This window comes from Pseudorasbora parva, chromosome 12 (assembly GCF_024679245.1).
Source record: "Pseudorasbora parva isolate DD20220531a chromosome 12, ASM2467924v1, whole genome shotgun sequence".
In the NCBI taxonomy this organism is placed as follows: domain Eukaryota; kingdom Metazoa; phylum Chordata; class Actinopteri; order Cypriniformes; family Gobionidae; genus Pseudorasbora; species Pseudorasbora parva.
Genome location: NC_090183.1, coordinates 395,001 through 414,332, shown reverse-complemented (window position 1 = coordinate 414,332; position 19,332 = coordinate 395,001). Strand labels below are relative to the sequence as shown.

General features: G+C 41.3%; 2 protein-coding genes across 13 annotated transcripts in view; one reads left to right on the top strand and one right to left on the bottom strand.

Moving 5' to 3' along the window:
* caskb (calcium/calmodulin-dependent serine protein kinase b) overlaps positions 1–19,332 on the top strand; it is a 113,873-nt gene that overhangs the window by 22,530 nt on the left and 72,011 nt on the right. For all 11 annotated transcript variants that reach the window (XM_067458653.1, XM_067458658.1, XM_067458656.1 and 8 more), the window contains exons 6-10: positions 8,357–8,459; positions 8,782–8,957; positions 11,721–11,843; positions 12,647–12,730; positions 17,244–17,343. In XM_067458653.1, the coding sequence (XP_067314754.1) occupies positions 8,357–8,459; positions 8,782–8,957; positions 11,721–11,843; positions 12,647–12,730; positions 17,244–17,343 (586 nt within the window). The remainder of the gene's footprint in view (positions 1–8,356; positions 8,460–8,781; positions 8,958–11,720; positions 11,844–12,646; positions 12,731–17,243; positions 17,344–19,332) is intronic.
* On the bottom strand, positions 1,948–8,457 carry gpr34a (G protein-coupled receptor 34a). Of its 2 annotated transcripts, none has more exons than XM_067458670.1 (2): positions 8,363–8,457; positions 1,948–3,266 (listed from the first exon to the last, which is right to left on the bottom strand). In XM_067458670.1, the coding sequence occupies exon 2, from the start codon at positions 3,237–3,239 to the stop codon at positions 2,139–2,141; it is 1,101 nt and encodes a 366-aa protein (XP_067314771.1). In that variant the 5' UTR covers positions 3,240–3,266; positions 8,363–8,457; the 3' UTR covers positions 1,948–2,138. The 2 variants fall into 2 exon arrangements, with proteins under 2 accessions (XP_067314771.1, XP_067314770.1); XM_067458669.1 differs by lacking the exon at positions 8,363–8,457 and adding an exon at positions 5,885–6,032.

Below are 19,332 nucleotides of genomic sequence, written 5' to 3'. Positions count from 1 at the left end.
CTCTTCAGAAGACTTGGGTTTGGATCACACACTCCATTAGTTATTCTTACCATGCCTTTATGACATTTCTTTGGATCTTTTAAGTTTGAGAGGAATGGACTTCAAATGGAGGGACAGAAATCCCTCAGGTTTCATAAAGAATATCTTCATTTGTGTTTGGAAGTTAAACGCGACATGATGGAGGTCATGATGACTGAGTTTACATTTGTAAGTGTGTGTGTGTGTGTGAATTATATCTTATAAACAGGCCCACTACAGCAACCCGCTACATCGCTAATCATATTGTCACATATCGATATATATATCGTTACACCCCTAATCTTCACACGAGTCATTCTCTCACCCTCGTGGCTTTTGTTTCGAGAACACACAGAGGTTATCGATAACAATTACAGATGAGAAGTGAACAGACACTCTGAAATATTCTTTTATTATGTATACTTGTTTATTAATGCATTTTCAGACTCTTTAATCCACAGTATTGAAATCAAGGTGTGTGTGTGTGATGATCCTCAACAGCTCAGATCAGGATGCATCCCACCTAAAGTGGCGTCCATCTGGGATTAGAGTGGGATTATTGTCAGATTGAGGCTGATCAGGTGTGTGTGTGTGTGAGTTCAGCAGCTGCTGTCTGTACAGATACATGCTGTGGTGTGTGTGTGTGTGTGTGTGGTGCAGTAACTCTGTTCCTCCAGTAGGAGGCGTCCTCCGTTCTTCATTCGCTCCGTGTTCATCACTGCAGCTGTTGCTGAATCAGATCATCATGTCCAGAAATGAGTGTTTTAACACTGACTGTCTACAGTGGTGTCTGATTTATTGCCCGATAGAGGAAAAAACGAACACTACGGGCTCTACACTGTAAAAAAAAATGCTCTTCTTATTTAGTATTATTTTCTTGTTTCCAGTCCAGATATTTAAATATTCTTAAATCAAGATGCATTTACTAGATCAGTAAAACAACATAAGATATTTTTTCTTGTTTTCTGGGGAAAAATATCTAAATGAAGTGAGTTTTTGCTTAAAACTAACGTTTACATTGGGTGTGTTTTCATGCAAACCAGTAAACTGACAACACAAGTAAACTGCGTTTACATGACCTTATTAATAAACCGGGTTATTTCCATGTAGTGACGTCTGACTCGGAGTATTCCAAATTTTTCACTGTAAAAAATGCTTTTCTTAATCAGTATTTTTAATCTAGTCTAAATATCTAAAATTTCTTAAAACAAGAAGTATTTACTAGACAGGCAAAAATTATTGTCTTGTTTTGGGAAAAAAGAGTTTTTGCTTAAAATAAGATAAATAATCTTCCAATGGGGTGAGAAAAATAATCTTGTTTTCTGTTTGAGTTAAGATTATTTCTCTCGCCCCATTGGCAGATTATAAACCCGTCTCCGGTGCGATGACTCAGATCTTTCAAATATTCGTACTCTTGTGTAATCGACGCATCATCCTCAATAAACCCGTCTCTTGCGTGATACCAAGAAACTGTGAATATTCGGCTCTAATATGACCTTTGACCTGTGCGGTATCCTCCGCTGTGTGTTAATAGGCCAGAGGAGAACTGAGTCTGGTTTCTCTAAGGTTTATTTTTCTCCATCATGCCCTGATGGAGTTTCGGTTCCTTTGGTCGCCTTTGGCTTGGCTTGCTCAGTTGGGGACACTAACATTATGATCAAAGTTATTCAACTAAATATACAAATAACATTAATGTATTAGGTCTTATTTGATTCTATAAACTATAATACTGATCTGCCAACATTGTCTCTCTATGATAAATTAAAATAAGCTGATAACATCACTGTTTACTCCAGAACGACTGTACAGCCAAATCTAATTCTGCTGCAGTATTGTCCTGTTTAACACTGAAGCTGCTCTGACACAATCGCCGCTGGAGAAGAGCGATAGAAATAAAGATGATTGATTGATTGATTGATTGATTGATTGATTGATTGATATTTGTGCATGTTTTAAGCAAAAACTCACTTCATTTTGATATTTTCCCCCAGAAAACAAAGACAAATATCTAATGTTGTTTTACTGATCTAGTAAATGCATCTTGATTTAAGAATATTTAGATGTTTAGACTGGAAACGAGTGTTTTTTGCAGTGCACCCGTGTGTGTGTGTGTGTGTTGGTCAGTTTGGCAGATGGACGGTGTTGGAGCGTAGCGGCGTAACGAGCCCCAGGCTTCCTCTAGATATAGCTAGCACCGCCGCGGTGGAGGCGTGAGACTCGGACGGCCTCCGGAACTCAGTGGTGGAGCTGTGGGTGGAGGTGGCCTCGTGATGCACGCGGAACAGCTGCGAAACCGCCTGCACCGTAGCCTTCCGCACCGACCCCGAGAGCAGGAAGTACATGACGGGATCCAGGCAGCTGTTGAGGGCGGAGAGCAAAAGCATGGCTTCGTTCGTTCGGTCCATAAGACGCTGGGTCTCGCAGCTGATGTCCCGAAGCTGAGACGACACGTAGAAGCCGCGGAAGCTGTGATATGGTGCGAAGCAAACGGTGAAGAGAAGAGGAACGATGAAAGACTTCTTGGCGGTGCGGGCGTATCGCGACGCATTGGGAAGATCCGGTTTATCCCGCGAGGTTCGGAGCAAACGTTGGGCGATCCGTGCGTAAGACACGAGGAGAACCACGAACACCAGCCAGAATACGGCCACCATAAACAGGTTAAAGTAGGCTTTCCCTCGGGCCTGAGTCCTTTGCTTGTACTGGAAGCATTTCTGGGGCTCCTCGTTGCCCTCGGTTAACGCGATCATTGGCACGACCATCACCAGAGAGCTGATCCAAAGCAGAGCGCAGGTCACCTGACTCCACCGGAGCCCTTTCACCCGGCCCGATCCGGTGAACTTCAGGTACCGGTCCAAACTAATGAGCCCCAGGAGGGTGATGCTAACATACATGTTCATGTAGAACAGGTTCCCCACCAGCTTGCACATCCGCGGGCCCAAAGCCCAAACGTTCCCCTGGGCGTGGTAAAGCACGCGGAAGGGGAGACACGCCAGCAGAACCAGGTCCGCTAGAGCCACGTTTATGAGGAAGACGCGCACCGAGTTTCTGCGCGAGTGGAGGAAGAGGAAGACCCAGAGAGCCAGCAGGTTTCCAGCCAGGCCGAAGAGGAAGATGAGCGAGTAAAGCAGAGCCAGAGGGAGCCGGAGACTCTCGTCCTCTACGGCACAGGACCGGTTCGGCTCCGGCGATGACCCCACGCTCAGATTGGTGAAGCTGGACATGATGATTTTATCTCCGAATCTTCAGCTCTGGGGAGAGAAACGCACGTTTTACAAAATCGGTCTAGTGTTTTTGTCTTGTTTCTAGTCCACACATCTAAAGATTCTTAAAACAAGAAGTATTTACTAGACAAGCAAAAGTAATTGTCTTGTTTTGGGAAAAATAACTCAAAATGAAGAGAGTTTTTGCTTAAAATAAGATAAATAATCTGCCAATGGGGTGAGAAAAATAATCTTGTTTTCTGTTTGAATTATTATTTCTCTCACCCCATTGGCAGATTATTTAGCCTGTTTTCAGCAAAAACTCATTTTATTTTTATTTTTAAGAAAACAAGAAAAAATTATGCTGCGCATCATCGCCCTGATAACTGACAATGGGTAAAGAGGCGGGACGTGGGCGGAGCTTATGACTAACAGACAAACGGCAATCCACCTGTCACTCAAAGTGGCCACGCCCTTAATTATGCAGAACTTTAACACTTTAAAGACTCTTCTTATTTAGTATTTTCTTGTTTCCAGTCTAAATATCTAAATATTCTTAAATCAAGATGCATTTACTAGATCAGTAAAATATATTTTTTCTTGTTTTGTTGAAAATAAAATCCAAATGAAGAGAGTTTTTGCTTAAAACACCCTTACGAAAGGAAAATATATTTACAAATATATTTTCGTGAAATATATTTTAATATATGGAATAATATATTGATGCTATTATAAAATATATTATATATTCATGCAATATATTGCAAAATATACAAATGATTGCCGCTTTCAATATATTGAAATATATTGGAAAATATAAATATTAAATCCCATATATGTGAATATATTGCAATATATTTTTGTTTCGTAAGGGCAGGCAAAATGATCTGCCAATGGGGTGAGAGAAATAATCTTTTTTCTGATTGGGACGGAAAGGGAGAGAAACCGACACGATTTAATTCACCGAACTGTAGAGGAAACTCTGTCTCGACCCAAAGAAAATGAAAGCCGAGAACGCTCGGGCTTGTCCAAACGCCGGTGTGTGTGTGTGTGTGTGCTCTGCAAAAACTGCTCTTCTTACAATCTGCCAATTGTGAGAAAAATAATCTTGTTTTCTGTTTGAATTAAGATTATTTTCCTCACCCCATTGGCAGATTATTTATCTTATTTTAAGCAAAAACTCTCTTCATTTAGAGTTATTTTCCCCAAAACAAGACAATTACTTTTGCTTGTCTAGTAAATACTTCTTGATTTAAGAATTTTTAGATGTTTGGACTAGAAACAAGACAGAAATACTGAGTAAGAGAAGAGTGTTTTGCAGTGTGTGAGTGTGTGAGGAGTGTGAGTTATGGTCAGGCAAACGTCCCAGAAACACACTCAGCAGAACCACCTCTCCTCTCAATTTTCCATTCCTTTTTTCTGGATCATTTTAACTGCTCAATTATTACAGAAGGCTGTGTGTGTGTGTGTGTGTGTGTGTGTGTGTGTGTGTGTGTGTGTGTGTGTTGAGTGTGAGCCGAGGCTCTTCTTGCTTCTCTCATGAAAGTGTGTTTAGGCGGTTAGACAATCTTGCACACTGTAGAGAATTATTATTATTCAAATTTAGAATTATTATTTATATTTGTATTATATTTATATATTTACTTTTTTATTTGTAAGTGTGAACGCATGAAGTCAAGATATACATTACACACTGAAAATAAATCCGGCAGCAGGCACTTTCTCTGAAACACTTCTGCTTATGTGTGCGTGTGTGTGTTATTCTGCTCGTGTGTGTGTGTGTGTGTGTGTGTGTGTGTGTTATTCTGCTCGTGTGTGTGTGTGTGTGCGTGTGTTATTCTGCTCGTGTGTGTGTGTGTGTGTGTGTGTGTGTGTTATTCCGTGAAACACTTCTGTTTGTGTGTGTGTGTGTGTTATTCTGCTCGTGTGTGTGTGTGTGTGTGTGTGTGTGTGTGTGTGTGTGTGTGTGTGTGTGTGTTCAGTGAATAGAACCGTCTGCTAAATGAACTTGTAAAAAGGAATAATTTTTTCTCATTGTGCATTAATTTTTTATGTCATTAATGTTTTATAATTATTTGATATCTGAGTTATAAATAGTAAAATATAAAGGCTTATTTAATAAAGTTAAATTAATCAGTTAGCAGCATGTGAGAAATGACTTTCACAGCAGATGAAACTAATAATATGCTAACCGCGTGAAAAGATGAAATGAGTGATATGATCATGAGCGGGGAATATTGCGTGCTAAGAGTTCACGTGTTCAGCATATTATTAGTGGTGTTTAAATGTTATTATCGAATGTTTTACGGGATATTCTGCCCATTTTAATGGATTGACCTGCATATTTTCTGACTGGAGTTGAAGTGTATTCATAAACACACATCTTCTCTGTCTGTCTGTCGTTTTTTTAATGGCATCTATAGAATAACTCTCACACACACACACACACATTCTGCATTTTTACTTTCTCATAAAAACTCCTCCTGTGTGATTTATAAGCCTTTTGTAAAGTGGGGCCATGGGTAATGTCCTCATATTTCACCCTCTCCTGTAATACCTGTGTCATACCCATGGCATTATACACATTTGAGTCCTCATATGTGAACACACACACACACACACACACACACACACACACACACTGATGAATTTGCGATTCTACTTACAGTTTAGCATGTTAATTCCTTCAGAAGCACAAACTGCTGCAGCTGCACTCGTTCATCCATTCAGTCTCTCAGATCCTCTTTCATTCCTTCACCAGAGTCTGATGGCTTTCTGCTTTCCTTCCGAATCGCTCTCTCTCTCTCTCTCTCTCTCTCTCTCTCTCTCTCTCTCTCTCTCTCTCTCTCTCTCTCTCTCTCTCTCTCTCTCTCTCTCTCCCTTTCGTCACCACACCTTCACACGAGCGGTGTTATATGAGCTCTGCACACCGTGCTCTTCTCTTGTCCTTCTCTTGTCATCTCATCTCCAGTCAAATATCTCAATATTCTTAAATCAACATGCATTCACTAGATCAGTAAGATATTTGTTCTGTTGTTTTCTGGGGAATATATAGTTAATATATAGAAAATATAGTTTTTGCTTAAAACAGGCACAATGATCTGTCATTTTGATCATTCAATCATTTTGCCTGTTTTAAGCAAAAACTATATTTTCTATATATTAACTATATATTCCCCAGAAAACATCTGTTCTGTCGTTTTACTGATCTAGTGAATGCATGTTGATTTAATAATATAGAGATATTTGACTGGAGATGAGATGGAATGACTGAGTGAGAGTGTGTGTCGCCGTGTGGTTTATGGTTCTGCTCTAGCGCCGCTCTCACGCCGCTCTTATGAAGGTTTTGTGTCATGTGTGCTTTTCTCAGCTCATATTCTCAGTGTATCCAAAGGTGACATGAGAATACGTGCGGCTTTATGTAGGACGTGTTCAGTGGTTTCATTTGTGTGTGTGTGTGTGTGTGTGTGTGTGTGTGTGTGTGTGTGTGTGTACTTGTCTATATTACATTGACCAAATATCCCCACAATGTAAATGGATTTATAAAACACTAAATGATGTTTTTTTGAAAATGTGAAAATGCAGAATGTTTCCTGTGATGGGAAGTGTGAGTGTGAGTGTGTGTGAATGTGTGTATGTGTGTGTGTAGGTTTAGGGGCAGTGTAGGGTGATAGAATTTACAGCAAGGTTATTTTCGTAAACGAAAACTGAAACGAAGACTAAAACTATTGGTCAAAAAACATTTTCGTAAACTGAAAAAAAAAAAAAAATCTGAATAAATAAAAAACTAAAACTAAACGAAACTAACTTCTCTTACTAAAAAACTAACTGAAATAAAATAATAATTAGCAAAAATAAATATTCGTTTTCGTTATTGATAAGCCCTCTTTAATGTGGTGGAGAATCTGACTGTGGCGGTTGAGCGAGTGTATTGCGCTACTGCGCGTGAAGTGATCTGAGGAGATTAACCGCGGTCCTGTGACGGACGCGTGCAGACGGGCAACACACCGCTAAACGGCAGTTCACAAAGAATCAACGCGTCCGTGGCAGTGAAACGGGGAATAACACAAGGTAATGAGATGCACGTTGAACTTCTTTTAACTTTAGCTCACTGTTTTAGAATGCCGTGTCTTACGCGACGAGAGACGCGGCGCAAAAGTCAGCAACTGGTAGCAAGTACTAGCCTACTGTGCGTTTGATATTTCATGTTTGCATAATATTGACAGGCTCAAAGGTGTTATCATAATCATTTACTACTAATAATATTATTGTCTGTGTGGAGACATTTCCCCACAAAGTAGGGAATACCAGGACACACACACACACACACACACACGTTTGTTTCACTATATAAGTGAGGACATTGCATGGACTTCCAATGATCAGGTTAATGATATTTTATATCCCCTAACCCAATCCCTATCCCCAAACCTCCCCATCCCAAGAACGTGCAAAACAACAGATTTAAATAAAAACATGTTTTGGCCGATTTATAAGCCTTTTTAACTAGTGAGGACCAGTCAAATGTCCTTATTAGTCAGTTATCATATTTTACTAGATAAGTGAAGACATTGGCCCCCTTTACAATTATAGCACAACACACACACACACACACACACACACACACACACACACACACACACACACACACACACACACACACACACACACAACAATGTCAAAAATATCAAATATAATTTGTTAATATCAAAATATAATTTCTTTCATTTTTAATCTCCAGATTGTTGTTTGTATAGGTCATAGGACCCAGCTTTATGCATGTTTTGTAAGACCGTCCTGGGTTTAAACAATAATGCTCGTTTATCAAGTTATTTCACTTAAGGATGTTTAGTAAGATTAAACTCTACACTTCATTATGGTAACTCTGCTAAACTATAATTACTAAAACTAAAACTGAAACTAAATAAATAAAAACTAAACTAAAACTAGCAAAACCATTTGTAAAACTAACTCAAACTAAACTGATATTTTTAGCAAAATTGAAAACGATACTGAAATAAAAACTAATTTCAAAAAGCAAAACTATAATAACCTTGATTTACAGTTTGTACGGTGTAAAATCCATCACGTCAATTTACAAAAACCTAATGCATGTGTGTGTGTGTGTGTGTGTGTAGCCTCACTGTGTGCTGCTGGCCTCGAAGGAGAACTCGGCTCCTGTCAAACTGGGCGGCTTCGGGGTGGCGATTCAGCTGGGAGAGTCCGGCCTGGTGGCAGGAGGTACGTATGTGTGTGTGTGTGTGTGTGTGTGTGTGTATGTTTGTTTGTGGTGTAGGCCTTTGCTCTGATTGGCTCTCTCTGTGTGTGTGTGTGTGTGTGTTTGTGGTGCAGGCCTTTGCTCTGATTGTCTGCGTGTGTGTGTGTGTATGTGTGTATGTTTGTTTGTGGTGCAGGCCTTTGCTCTGATTGTCTGCGTGTGTGTGTGTGTGTGTGTGTGTGTGTTTTGCAGTGTAGGCCTTTGCTCTGATTGTCTGTGTGCGTGTGTGTGTTTTGCAGTGTAGGCCTTTGCTCTGATTGTCTTTGTGTGTGTGTGTGTGTGCAGGTCGTGTTGGGACGCCTCACTTCATGGCTCCTGAAGTGGTGAAGCGAGAGCCGTATGGGAAGCCGGTGGACGTTTGGGGCTGCGGGGTCATCCTCTTCATCCTGCTCAGCGGCTGCTTGCCGTTTTATGGCACCAAGGAGCGTCTGTTTGAAGCCATTGTGAAAGGGAAGTATAAGGTACGGCAGGATCCACAGCACAGCCCGAGAGCACTACAGGCAGACGTTCAGGGGCCGCTCCTCTGGGGTTCGGGATATAACTCTAACTCAGCATTACAGGCGTCGATGGAGAAGTCAATCCCAGAATGCATCATGAGGATTCTCCAATCTGAGAATACATTTTAATTTTTTTTTGCAATACAGAAATTCATGCAAAACTGAAGATGAGCCGATGATTAACCCATCATAGGAGTGTGTGTGTGTGACGGTCATCTCTCAGACGAACACAATCAGAGTTATAATAATACATGTCCAGGCTTTATAATGGCAGTGGATGGAGCACAACATTTGACGCTCAAAAAAGTGCTCCACATTTTATGATGAATGGATGCACTTTTTTTGAGCGTCAAATGTTCTGCTCCATCCACTGCCCATTATAAAGCTTGGACATGTATTATTATAACTGATTGTGTTCACTCCTATGATGAGCGGAGGGAGAGGATCATGGGATAATAATAATAATACATTTTATTTATAATGCACTTTTCTTAAACCCAAAGCGCTACAGTAAAATAACAGTAATACAACCAAAAATACCCCCCCCCCCAATAAAAGCAACTATAGCAGTACAACAAATGATTAAAGAAAAACAGTCTTAAACAAATGTGTCTTAATCAGCGGTTTAAAATGAGCCAGCGTTGGTGCAGAGGAAGCCCATCCCATCGCTTGAAAATCAGTTCTCATGTGAAAGAACCGGTGTGATGTGTTCACGAGGAGAAGGACGAGTGAGCAGAGTCCTGCACGGCTCCGATTTTGTCCCGCCCGTTCCCGCAGTGCGTTAAACCGCATCCGACCCGTTTTTCCGACACGGAGCGCTAATTAAAATCCGCACCCGACCCGCTGAGATAAAATCAGTTTAGTATATAACATTATATAGGCCTCCACATTTATTGCCAGGTCATGCAAAAGTAAATACAGCGCCGCGCCACGTCTTTAACATTCAAACACATTATGTTCAATGAGTGTACGCACACCGGCGGCAGCATTCGGCGGCAGTCCGCCGCGATTCAGGAGGTTGTTCAAAATCCTGCGGCGCCACAGAGCGCCAGTGGACTGATTTCACCCTGAGCTACAGCATGCACACATCAGGCAGCTCTTCTGTCAGAAGTGGATTCGAAACTGAGCTCGCGCGTGGCATATATAATGTGGGCGTGGCATATATAATGTGGGCGTGGCATATATAATGTGGGCGTGGCATATATAATGTGGGCGTGGCATATATAATGTGGGCGTGGGATATATAATGTGGGCGTGGCATATATAATGTGGGCGTGGCATATATAATGTGGGCGTGGCAGATATAATGTGGGCGTGGCAGATATAATGTGGGCGTTGCATATATAATGTGGGCGAGGTATATATAATGTGGGCGTGGTATATGTAATGTGGGCAAGGTATATATAATGTGGGCGTTGCATATATAATGTGGGCGTGGCATATGTAATGTGGGCGTGGCATATGTAATGTGGGCGTGGCATATATAATATGGGCGTGACATATATAATGTGGGCGTGGTATACATAATGTGGGCGTGGCAGATATAATGTGGGCGAGGTATATATAATGTGGGCGTGGCAGATATAATGTGGGCGAGGTATATATAATGTGGGCGTGGTATATATAATGTGGGCGCGGCATATATAATGTGGGCGCGGCGTGGTATATATAATGTGGGCGCGGCGTGGTATATATAATGTGGGCGTGGTATATGTAATGTGGGCATGGTATATATAATGTGGGCGTTGCATATATAATGTGGGCGAGGTATATATAATGTGGGCGATGTATATATAATGTGGGCGTGGTATATGTAATGTGGGCAAGGTATATATAATGTGGGCGTTGCATATATAATGTGGGCGTGGCATATATAATGTGGGTGTGGCATATGTAATGTGGGCGTGGCATATATAATATGGGCGTGGCATATATAATGTGGGCGTGGTATATATAATGTGGGCGTGGCAGATATAATGTGGGCGAGGTATATATAATGTGGGCGTGGTATATATAATGTGGGCGCGGCATATATAATGTGGGCGCGGCATATATAATGTGGGCGCGGCGTGGAATATATAATGTGGGCGTGGTATATATAATGTGGGCGTGGCATATATAATGTGGGCGTGGCATATATAATGTGGGCGCGCCGTGGCATATATAATGTGGGCGCGGCGTGGTATATATAATGTGGGCGTGGCGTGGTATATATAATGTGGGCGCGGCGTGGCATATATAATGTGGGCGTGGCATATATAATGTGGGCGTGGCATATATAATGTGGGTGCGGCGTGGCATATAAATTGTGTATATATATATATGTATGTGTGTGTGTGTGTTGTATAATCATGTTTTGGGTGAGCGATGGCTTTAAGTGTTGATTCCTGAAGTGAGTTTGGTCTTCAGACATCTGTCAGTGGAGTCAGAAACACAAAGGGAAGAGCAGATTATCTCTGCGACCCCATTGGCTGATATTTGCTCTTGTTTTAAACACAAACCTCTGATAAATGTCTCAGCGAACACGACTTTATATCTCCAGCGAACGAGTCTCGATTTCAGAATGATTAGATGTTAGTGCTGAATGAAACAGAAACTCACTGCAGTGCCATATAGAGACAGACAGACAGTCATAACGGCCACTGGATGAAGGTTCAGTTGTGTTTTACAGAGTGTGTGTGTGTGTGTGTGTGTGTGTGTGTGTGTGTGTGTGTGTGTGTGTGTCAGATGAACCCTCGGCAGTGGAGTCAGATCTCTGAGAGCGCTAAAGATCTGGTGCGGCGAATGCTAATGCTGGACCCGGCCGAGAGGATCACCGTCTATGAAGCGCTCAACCACCCCTGGCTCAAGGTCTCACACACACACACACACACACACACATTTGTTTTTTGACATATGGGGACATTCCATAGGCGTAATGGTTCTACAAACTATATTTTCTATCCCCTTACACTGCCCCTAAACCTACCCAACACACACACACACACACACACACACACACACACACACAGCCCCTAAACCTACTCATCTCACACACACACACACACACACACACACACACAAACACACACACACACTGCCCCTAAACCTACTCATCTCACACACACACACACACACACACACACACACACACACACACACACACACACACACACACACACACACACACACACACACACACACACTGCCCCTAAACCTACTCATCTCACACACACACACACACACACACACACACACACACACACACACACACACACACTGCCCCTAAACCTACTCATCACACACACACACACACACACACACACACACACACACACACACACACACACACAGCCCCTAAACCTACTCATCACACACACACACACACACACACAGCCCCTAAACCTACTCATCACACACACACACACACACACACACACACACACACAGCCCCTAAACCTACTCATCACACACACACACACACACACACACACACACACAGCCCCTAAACCTACTCATCTCACACACACACACACACTTCCCTCTGCTATTGTCCTGAACGTAATAATTTCTTCTCCTGCATGAGCACTCATCACTTCTGTTTCTGTAATAGGAGCGTGTTCAGTCGTTCTCATGTTGTGTGTGTGTGTGTGTGTGTGTGTGTGTGTGTGCAGGAGAGAGATCGCTACTCCTATAAGATCCACCTGCCTGAGACGGTGGAGCAGCTGAGGAAGTTCAACGCTCGGAGGAAACTGAAGGTAATGGATCAGCGAATCACGAGTGTCAGATCATCTGCACCTCTGCTGCGCTTCATGAACTCACTGGACTAGCAAACGATGCCTCAGTGTTCGTCCACACGCCACCTTCATCAAAACACAGGAAGTAACAGCCCTTACATCTGCTGCTGACTCGGAAGGCTCGGTGGTGGTTAGACATCAGATATATTCGCCTGGTGTAGATCTAACGGGCGATCTTGGGTCTCATTAATCTATCATTTGTTCCCCGGCAGATCGTTTTTATTTTATTTTAGGCTATTAACTCCACCGCTGTAGATAGCACTAACCTCGTTTGACTGAATTGTTCGCTTTATTTCTTGTATGGCTTCTTAAACCTTTGACTCATACTCTTATATCATTGATCACACTGACATTTAACAGAAAGAGACTGGGCTGAGTTTTGTCATATTTCATTTTATTACAGTGAAAATCATACATGCACACTTTTCTGAACCACATATTATTAATATTATTATTATTATTTAATGTAAACGATAAGGCAGGGATTTTATATTTCGTTTTATTATATACATGCAGTGAAGATAATGCACTACATTTTTGTGGATATAATATGTTTCATATTTTTTTGTATGAAAATGAAGAGGGCAGAGTGGTGTTTGATCATATATATTGATTTATTGTAGCCTAAAATGTACACATATAGGGCTACACTAGTGACACCAGAGCCCCTTTCCCACTGCGATTCCGGCAAATCCACGGATAACGCGACCCGGCATTTGTTCCCGGGCCGCTAGATTTGGTCTATTCACACTGCCAGCGAAATACCGTAATATGAGCGCTTTCACACACAACCCGTAACGGTCCCGGGTCGAGCTGACACGTGACGTATAACGGCGAGCGATCTCCGCTTCAGCGCGGATAGTAAGGAGCTCCGTGGTCTCGACTTGTGTCCAGTTTGCGCTCATTTCTGCTCGTTTAATTTGAGTTTCTTTTGTAGACGAACACTCTCTGCGTTTAAAACACTGACGAGCTCTTCTGGCACTGCAGGGGTGTGTTACTGAAAAAACAAGCTCTAGGAGTCGCACGATAACTACGCACACGCTGCAGCATTAGTTTCGGCTTTTGTTCACACAGCGCTCGTCTCGGGTCGAACCCCGCAATGTTACTCGGCCCCCGACCCGGGTTCAGTTCGGTAATCAATCCCGGGACGTGGTGCTTTCACACAGAAGGCGACCCGGCAATGCTCCGGGAATATCGCGGGTCTGACGTGCAGTGTGAAAGGGGCTTGAGAAGAGCGCTGCTGTTCGGATAGCCTATATTGAGAACCGTATATTCTAGACTACAATACAATAAAATATGGCATAAAGCACGAGCTGCCCCTTTTCCTTTTTCTTTCTTCATAAAAAAAAAAATAATAATAATTTAAGGCTTTAATAAAACGAAAGTATGTCATAAAACGCTCTTTTTCCGTCTTAAACATATTATAGGCACACAAATGTGGTTCAGGCAATGCATACCTTGATTATGGATGTATATTCATAACAAAACAAAATATGAAACACAACCCTGCCTCTTCCCTCATGTTTCTGATATCTGATGGCCTATTAGGTCAAATTGCCCCATAGGTGCTCTCCTTATAAATAAACCACAGATTTAATCATTAGACAAGCACATTCTAGCCTGAAAAAGTCTTAAAGCGATAGTTCACTTTAAAATGAAACTTCTGTCATCCTTTACTCGCCCTCAAGTTGTTTCAGACCTGTGTGAGTTTCTTTCTTCAGCTGAACACAAGGGAAGATGTTTTGAAGAATGTCAGGAACCAATCAGATAACTGGAGCCATTGACTTCAAGAGTAGGACAAAAAAAATACTGTGGCAGTCAATGGCTCCAGCTCACTGCAAACGGAGATATTGTCCTTTAAAGTTACGGCAGTTTATTGCCTACAAAACACGTATCACACAATAAATACATTAGATATATTTTCTTGTTTTCTGGGAAAGAATATCCAAATGAAGAGAGTTTTTGCTTAAAACAGGCAAAATGATCTGCCAATGGGGTGAGAAAAATAATCTGATTTCTGTTTGGGACGTAAACGAGAGACGAGATGTGTTTAATACGGTCTGACCATCATCTAGAACACGGCACATGTCAAAGAAATGCAACCACACACTCGTAATCACTTCAGTTTCCTGACACACACACCAAATTTACAGATATTCAGGCCGTAGTGTGTCATTTATGGCTGACCGTCTCTGGTCAACCGAGACAGGAAGTGATGTCACGGCTAATGCTCGCTGGGATGCCTGTCAGAGCCGAGCGTGTCATGAATCCACAGCGATAAACAGGAAATGACTCAACAATGCACTTTATCAGAAATGAGCCGCATTCAAGAGTAAAGATCAGAGATTATTAGATGTACAATAAAGCTGCATTAACTCGCCCCTGATTTAAAAACCTCATAAACTCCTCCTGTGTGATTTATAAGCCTTTTGTAAAGTGGGGCCATGGGTAATGTCCTCATATTTCACCCTCTCCTGTAATACCTGTGTCATACCCATGGCATTACACACATCTGGGTCCTCATATGTCACAAAAACATGCCCACACACACACTCGCACACACACACACACACACACACGGACACTCACGCACACGCAATATCTAAATATTCTTACATTAAGAAACATTTACTAGACCAGCAAAAGTAATTGTCTTGTTTTGGGAAAAATAACTCAAAATGAAGAGAGTTTTTGCTTAAAATAAGAAAACATCTAACCGCCTTTGACCTGATAATGATACAGAAGCATTAGATCACGGACTGTTGGGTTGTTAAACAGTTTTTTCCCACAACTGCTTAATCAGAAAATGTGAACTGCATTTAAGAGATGGCTCTTTTAAGACTTTATTAACATTAGAATGATTTATTTATTCTATTTGAGTCAGCTTATTTCTTTATATTCTTAATGTTAAGTGTTTTGTGTATTTTTTGTTCTGGTTTTATTAATTGTCTGCTCTGAATTACTAACTGCTGGATGTGTCAAACACAATTTTTTTTTTTATGTGGCACAAAGGAAAACATGACAAATAAAGGGAATAAAGTAATCAATAATATGTGTATTAACCCAGAGTTCAGTTATACCGTATGATCCTAACACTGATCTCTTCGGTGTGATTTCTGTCAGTTTATCATCCGTCGTGTATAAATGAGTCGTCTTGAACACACATAATCAGAAGGACTTCTCCATCTAAAACATTCAGTTCTAGCGTGAGCTTTAAAACTTCTCCGGCCACCCTTACATCACTTAACACACACACACACGTTATTATCCAGAACACACACACACACTGTAACAAATGCTCTTCTTCCTCAGTATTTGTGTCTTGTTTCTAGTCTAAATATCAAAAAAAATCTTACATTAAGAAACATTTACTAGACAAGTAAATAAATAATAAATAATCTGCCAATGGGGTGAGAAAAATAATCTTAATTCAAACAGAAAACATTATTTATCTTATTTTAAGCAAAAACTCTCTTCATTTTGAGTTATTTTTCCCTAAAACAAAACAATAATTTGGACTTGTTTATTAAATGTTTCTTGTTTTAAGAATGTTTAGATGTTTGGACTAGAAACAAGACAAAAATACTGAGGAAGAAGAGGATTGTTTTCAGAGCAGAATGTCATTTACTGTGACACTTAAACTGTGAAACATTAACTGAAGAGGGAACTCATTGCCTGTTCATATTAGAGAGTAAACATCATTTAGTATTTTTAAAACGGAACTTAAATTATGGTTTAAGAAAAATCAGTTGTGTGATCATTATTATTATTATTATTATTATTATTTTTTTTTTTTTTTATATATCAATTTCTATGTGATTCAATATTTCTGATATTATGATACATTATTTGTTTCTTTTTTTTCTTTTCTCTCCTTCTTTCTTTCTTGGATTGTAAGTGAATGCTGTAATTGTACTGAACATCATCCTGCCCAGGGACCGCAGATGCTAATTAGCTATCTTAGCTAACTCTGGCACAACATTTGTGTTGTGTATGGTCCCTGTTAAATAAAGAAATAAACTAAACTAAACTAAACTAAACTGAGCACTGAACTAATCTGAGTCGACTAAAACAAAATCAAACTGAACACACACACACACACACTCGTCCGCTGACTGGGGTTTATAAAGGGAATTTTAAATCTGGCTTAATCGATCTTTTGTGCAAACACACTTTCAGGATGAAGTCTACATGCAATCAAACTCGACCACAGTTCTGGGGGTGTTGGGTTAGCAAGAGTAAAGTTCTCATTGACACACACACACACACATGAAAGCGCAGGATGTTTTGCTGTAACGCATCAAACGGTCAGGTTCGTGAGTGTGAGGAACAGAGGAATACAGAAATGTGTGTGAAGGTGAAGACATGGTTTGAGATCTCTAGAAGACAAATGTCAAACGTCTGCGGTTCAGAACGATGATTTCATCAAAATCTCCATAATGAGTGTGTGTGTGTGTGTGTGTGTGATTCACAGGGTGCTGTCCTCGCTGCCGTCTCGAGTCATAAGTTCAACTCATTTTATGGCGACCCTCCTGAAGACCTGCATGATTTCTCAGAGGATCCCACGTCTTCAGGTACGTCACTGCATGACCCCTGCGAGAGTCTGAGTGTGTGAGCTGACCTCTGACCTCTGAAGGTACCCCGGGTCACACGTCTTCTGGAGCGGATCCGACACTTAAAGGGTTAGTTTAACCAATAATGAAATGTCCTCCCCCTAATGTCGCTCCACAACCGTAAGACCTTCGTTCATCTTCACACACAGTTTAAGATATTTTATATTTAGTCTGAGAGATTCTGTCTCTCCATTGAAAACATATACACACACACACACACACACACAGAACTGATATGGCTCATCAGAACATGTACACACACACACACACACACACACAGAACTGATATGGCTCATCAGAACATGTACACACACACACACACACACACACACAGAACTGATATGGCTCATCAGAACATGTACACACACACACACACACACAAACACACACATGGATTGAAAACAAACCATGAATAGAAGAAAATGCTAAATAAAGTCGTACACTGCAAAAAATGCTTTTCTTCCTCAGTATTTTTGTCTTGTTTCTAGTTAAAATATCAAAAAATTCTTAAAACAAGAAGTATTTACTAGACAAGCAAAAATGATTGTCTTGTTTTGGAAAAAAATAACTCAAAATGAAGAGAGTTTTTCTTAAAATAAGATAAATAATCTGCCAATGGGGTGAGACAGCCATTTTTACTTGTCTAGTACAATGAGGAAAATAAGTATTTGAACACCTGAGAAAATCAAGGTTAATATCAATCAATGTTTATTTATAGAGCAGATTTAAACACAACCAAGGTTGACCAAAGTGCTGTTACAAGGTTTAAAAGAAAACAAAATAAAACAAGAAAATAAAGAAATAAAAGAACAAAAACATGCACACAAGTAAACATTCAATAATAAACAAGGAGAGCGAAGATAGCATACTAAGCAGTGCTAAAAGCCAATGAAAATAAATATGTCTTAAGATAAGATTTAAACGTATTTACAGAAGGAGCGACTCTACTATAGGGAGGAAGGCTATTCCAGAGTTTGGGTCCAGCAGAAGCGTACAGTACAGTAGCCTTTGTTTGTGTTTCCAGAGGTCAAGCATTTGCTGTAGTTTTTCTCCAGGTTTGCGCTGCAGGAGGGATTCTGGCCCACTCCTCCACACAGATCTCCTCTAGATCCGTCAGGTTTCTGGCCTGTCGCTGAGAAACACAGAGTTTGAGCTCCTCCAAAGATTCTCTATTGGGTTTAGGTCTGGAGACAGGCTAGGCCACGCCAGAACCTTGATATGCTTCTGACAGAGCCACTCCTCGGTTATCCTGGCTGAGCTTCGGGTTATTGTCATGTCGGAAGACCCAGCCTCGACCCATCTTCAATGCTCTAACTGAGAGAAGGAGGTTGTTCCCCTAAATCTCGCAATACATGGCCCCGGTCCTCCTCTCCTTAATACAGTGCAGTCGCCCTGTCCCATGTGCAGAAAAACACCCCCACAGCATGATGCTGCCGCCCCCATGCTTCACAGTAGGGATGGTGTTCTTGGGATGGTACTCATCATTCTTCTTCCTCCGAACACGTTTAGTGGAATTATGACCTAAAGTTCTATTTTAGTCTCATCTGACCACATGACTTTCTCCCATGACTCCTCTGGATCATCCAAATGGTCATTGGCAAACTTCAGACGGGCCTGGACATGTGCTGGTTTAAGGGGAACCGTCCGTGCCATGCAGGATTTCAAACCATGACGTCTTAGTGTATTACCAACAGTAACCTTGGAAAGGGTGGTCCCAGCTCTGCTCAGGTCATGGCCAGCTCCTCCGTGTAGTTTGGGCTGATTTCTCACCTTAGGATCATTGAGACCCACGAGGTGAGATTGACAGTCATGTTTAGCTTCTTCCATTTTCTAATGATTTTCTAATCATTTCCCCGGAGCCCTCTCCAGCCGTGTGGAGGTGTGTGAGTGTGTCTCGTGTATTTGGACAGCTCTGTGGTCTTGGCCATGTTAGTAGTTGGACTCTTGCTG